Here is a 5028-nt window from a genome sequence, read left to right as displayed (position 1 = left end):
AGATATTTGGATCAAGCGTTTGCTATGAAACAATTATTGGGGAAATTTGTCGGTTAAATATGTAACATTAATTGAAACTAGGTTCAAAGTTATTGTTGATGGGGTCACGTCAAGTAGATTTACTGTATTTCAGAAGTGAGAGAAATATTAAGATTTCAGCTCCTTCAATTGCAGAAGAAATATTCATATTTTGCTGAACTGAGTTATGTATAGATTTTTATTGTAATATATTTTTGTGTATTTCCGTTCGGGGAGGCCGCCGCCACTTTACTGCCAATTCTGAAGCACCATCTCCGAATTTAGAGTAATTTCACAAAGCCAAAATCAACAGAAGAATAAGAACATAAATACCCCGTAAGGGGTTACTGCCGTCAGTGCACCTCATGTGGTGCACTGTAGGCATTACTTATGTTCTTTGGAGCGTGTCTTCGGCCCCTAACTGCAACCCCTTTCATTTCTTTTACTGTACCTTTGTTCATATTCTCTTTCTTCCGTCTTACCTTCCACCCTCTCCTAACGATTGATTCATAGTGCAACTGCTTTGAGGTTTTCCTCCTGTTACACCTTTCAAACCTTTTACTGTCAATTTCCATTTCAACGCTGAATGACCTCATAGGTCCCAGTGCTTGGCCTTTGGCCTAAATTCTATGTTCAGTTCAATTCAAGAACAGAAATAGAAGAAGATATGGAAATAGAATCTACAGTGGCGCTGTGATTCCACATTAATAGACAAAGACATACTGTGATGGGAAAAAAGAAATCATCGTTCTATTTCTTATCACAAGAAGACCCCTTGTCTGAAACGCCGCCGTCTGATAACCTTTGAGGAACCACCTCACTGAGCGCTGCCGTATAGCCTCTGAGAAGGCGTTAATTAAGCTGGTAATTGGCCGGCAATTGACCGCTAACTGGTTGTTAGTGCTAATCACAACAGCTTCCTTTAATTATCGGTTGCCTAATGACCTCCGTATGTTGATTTATGGTTTCGTCTCTGACCCTTTTTTTTGTGACTTGAAGTGTTGGTTTTTTTCGCTGTAAGTCTTTGCGATAAGGATATTCTCCACCTTGTAGGGAGGAGTGCCGTCGGTGCACCTCACTCTGTGCGCTGTAGGCATTACTTAAGGTTCTTTGCAGCGTCCCTTCGGCCTCTAGCTGCGGCCCTTAAAATTCGTTTTACTGGATCTCCGTCCATGTTCTCTTTCTTCCATCTTACTTTCCACCCTCTCTAACGATTGTTTCATAGTGCAACTGCGAGAGTTTCCTCCTGTGTTACACCTTTCAAACCTTTTTAGTGTTTCCCTTTCAGTGCTGAATGACCTCACGGGTCCCAGCTTTTGAACAGCTGTCCACGCCCCTTTTTACTCTCACTTTCCCCTTCAGCGCTGAATAACCTCATAGGTCCCAGCTTTTGGCCTTCATTTTTTATTCCATTCCGTTCCAAAGACATTCTGCATGTACTTTACCAATGGCAATATCACTTTTCTTAAAAACAATACAAATATATTGAGTTCGTTCTTCTTAAAAATAACGAAAACACTTTCAGCATAGCAGTTTCCTAATGACCAATTGTGAGGATTATCAGAATGACAAATTTTAAACGTGCCGCCCCTAAGGGTAGACCAAGTGTCATTTGTTAAATGGCTCAGATGGCATGGATTATCGAAAGTACAATGTTGAAATGTCACCTGTAAGCATTATCGGAATGACGGCTTGTAAACTGAATTGAACTGAATATAGAATTTAGGCCAAAGGCCAAGCACTGGGACCATTGAAGTCATTCAAAGCTGAAACGGAAACTGACTTACAGTAAAGGAGGTCTGAGAGGTGTAACAGGAGGAAAACCTCAAAGCAGTTGCACTATGAATCAGTTGTTAGGAGAGAGTGGAAAGTAAGATTGAAGAAAAAGAATACGAAAGGAGGTACAGTAAAAGGAATGAAAGGGGTTGCAGCTAGGGGCCGAAGACACGCTGCAAAGAACATTAAGTAATGCCTACAGTGCACCATGTGAGGTACACTGACGGCAACTACCCCGCTACGGCGACGGCTTGTAAATATATAAATGTGACGACCATTCGAGAGGATTTTCCAAATTACGGATTTTAAATGTCTTAAAAAATAGATGGTCCGGATGACAAAATTTTACATGAGTCTCGGAGATTTTTTTTAAATAAAAGAAAGAGATTTAAACTGAGATCATCATCTTTATTCGGTAAGGTATATAGGAGGCTTCTAAATTTCAAAATTCTGCTTAAGAAAGGAGTGAATACTATTTACTATTCTGGGGGATATCACGGGGTTTAGCTCTTTAAATAATGAGGATCATCTCACTCAAAACGTGTAACAATTTTCTGTGTGGTTGTTGCAAAGTTCTTTACTTCTTACATATGACACGTGTTATTTTCAGTCCCTAATAAAACTAGTAAAAAATGCACCTCAGTGTCTTCGGCGCAATCGAGTTTTCTGTACAGCGTATAATGCTGTCTGTAACTCTCAGCCACGGCCCGGTGGTGGCCTGTGTTGTTGGCACCTATAGCGGTGCCAGACGCACGATCATGGCTAACTTCAACCTTAGATAAAATATAAACTACTGGGGCTAGAGGGCTGCAAATTGGTATGTTTGATGATTGGAGGGTGGATGATCAACATACCAATTTGCAGTCCTCTAGCCTCAGTAATTTTTAAGATCTGAGGGCGGACAGAAAAGTGTGGACGGACAGACAACGCCATCTCAATAGTTTTCTTTTACAGAAAACTAGAAAGTATGGAGCACTGCTGAGATTCTTGTAAAGAAATTTGAGTGGGCAAATTCAACGGAGATACAAGGCTCTCTTCTATATATCACTTTCTCTCTTCCCTTCGCGTGTATGTATTTGTAAAAGCGAAGGTACAGGTTTGTAAAAGTATTGTATACTGGACAGAAAGCAAGAACTGAGAAGTAGGCTAAAAGAGCATCTACACTTTAGCATTCTAGATACTTCTATATTAGTTGTAACCTTGTTCGACCCTCAGGTGTACTCCATTGGCTGTTTGACCTGTTTTGACCTATTGCCACTGGTGTCAGACACCACCATGTCCCACTGCATTGTTCCACATCACTGCAGTAATGGGAATCTTATGCTCTGACATTTTCTTTCAACTGTAGTCTCTCTGTCGTTATGTTCCAGAAATTAAATTCAATGTTTTATATTTCGGTGATCTAAACGAGAATTCATCGTTGTTCTGTTCTTTATTTGACAAAAAATACAACACTACCCAGGAGGCTAGTACTCTCTTCCAAGGTTGTTGCATCTAGACCTTCTTTTGTTGATAAATGTCTGAAGCAGAAGTTTCCTGTCCACTGATCTCAAAAGAAAGAAAAAACTGGATCTGGCTTCCGTTATTTGGCCAGTGAAGTAAAAAATATCATTTGTCATCTTAGTGAACTACTCAGTATGTAGCAACAGTTGTGACAACAGTGATTTCGTGTAGAGTAGGGTGAATAAGAAGCGGTGAAAATATAAAAAAAAAATGATAGTATAATGGTAGTATTGGTACTAATAGTCTTGTGCATTCATCAATATGCAGCTTGATCCAGTATTTTCGTCTTTGAAATCAGTGCTAATCAGGTTGCTATGACAATTCACGCCTTTATCCTCAGTGCTTAAAAGTAACTAGTGCCACAGGGAGTCAAATTAGTAGGTAGTTTGCACACAATTCACCGTAACTTTTCCTAGCACCATAGAATTCTTCTGGATCAACTGTTTCATGAAACATGTGGGTTTTCTCTGAAACTCTGTCAGAGAGATGATCTTGTGTTTAGTTCCTGATCTCAAAGAGAATCCAACGGGTTAAAGTACTTAGAGTTCTTGTATTTTTAGCACCATCTTGGAATCTAAGGTCCAATAGAGATGAGAGATTTGGATAATGCCAACTAAACCTGAGTTTTCTTCCCAAAATTATGGAATTTTGTGTATTTTACTAAAGGGCTTAGTCAAATCAGCTCTATCAAAGTTTACATTTATGTACAGTAAATGCATAGAAATCAGTGGGAACATCAGCAGAAGACCTTGAGAATAGGCCTAATTTATACGAATGGCATATCCTTGCAAATAGCATCATGGGCAGATACTTCATGAACGAACAAGCAGGATGCACATTGGCCATCCAGCTATACAGCAATGCAAGTTTAACTTTATGCAAAAGAAAAAAATTAAATAATTAAAATGGCCACAACAATAAAAAACATGCTGAAAATAAAGGGTCTTCAGTCTTTGAATACCAAAAGAACTACAGTAGTGTTTAGCGTTTCCAGAAGTTCACTTAGTGTGAAGAGATTTTGGTATATACTCTACCTAGTTCTAATCTCAATGGGATTCCTAATCCTGGCAAGGCTTGTAAAAGTCCTGTAGGTATGTATACCTAGGTTAAATAAATTATAATGTTGCAATACAGGAGTATTTGAAATGACATAAGACTAAATCGTCCCTGAATGCTGGATATAAGACACTTTCAGAAATCCCCACACTGGAGATTTTTATTGGGTAGTGGCCGTCCACATGGCCTGTAACATTACTCTAAACTGTTTAACAATAAATTAAAAATCGTGTGACTAGAATTCTATTCTCCATATCTCACTCACATCCAACATCACTTCAGAGCTCGGCCTAATCTCACATCCATCTCCAGTAAGGAGGTGGAAAAACTTCTAATAACTTCAGTGCTCTCTCAGACTCTGAAGGACTCAAATCTTCCCACAAAAGACTGCATTGTAAATAAACCACCATCCACACCACGTAGGATATATATACTGTATAGGCCTAGAGCCATCTGGTACGAGCGAGGGTCAAGGCTTTTAGACTCATCTACAAGGAATGATGACACGTGGTAGCGTCGTCACCAGCTTTCACAGTGTTGCCACTACGACTGGCGACATCCCATCGGCTGATCGTCTGTGTCCATGGGTTCCTCTTCGCTCCCGTAGCTGTTCTGAGCGTCGGGCCTCTCGATTTTCTCGTGGGGGAGCATGGTAACGATTTCCTCCTTGCCGGT

The 5028-nt window shown here is 40.0% G+C and overlaps 1 protein-coding gene across 1 annotated transcript in view; it reads right to left on the bottom strand.

The window, feature by feature from the left end:
- Positions 1-3207: 3207 nt before the first annotated feature.
- LOC136836488 (dnaJ homolog subfamily A member 1-like) overlaps positions 3208-5028 on the bottom strand; it is a 10782-nt gene continuing 8961 nt past the window's right edge. Inside the window, exon 6 of the mRNA XM_067100820.1 lies at positions 3208-5028. This exon is cut by the window's right edge and continues 84 nt beyond it. Coding sequence (XP_066956921.1) covers positions 4897-5028 — 132 coding nt within the window. The 3' untranslated portion in view covers positions 3208-4896.

The sequence above is a fragment of the Macrobrachium rosenbergii genome, chromosome 56 (genome assembly GCF_040412425.1).
Source record: "Macrobrachium rosenbergii isolate ZJJX-2024 chromosome 56, ASM4041242v1, whole genome shotgun sequence".
Taxonomy (NCBI): Eukaryota; Metazoa; Arthropoda; class Malacostraca; order Decapoda; family Palaemonidae; genus Macrobrachium; species Macrobrachium rosenbergii.
This window is presented reverse-complemented; position numbering and strand designations above follow the sequence as displayed.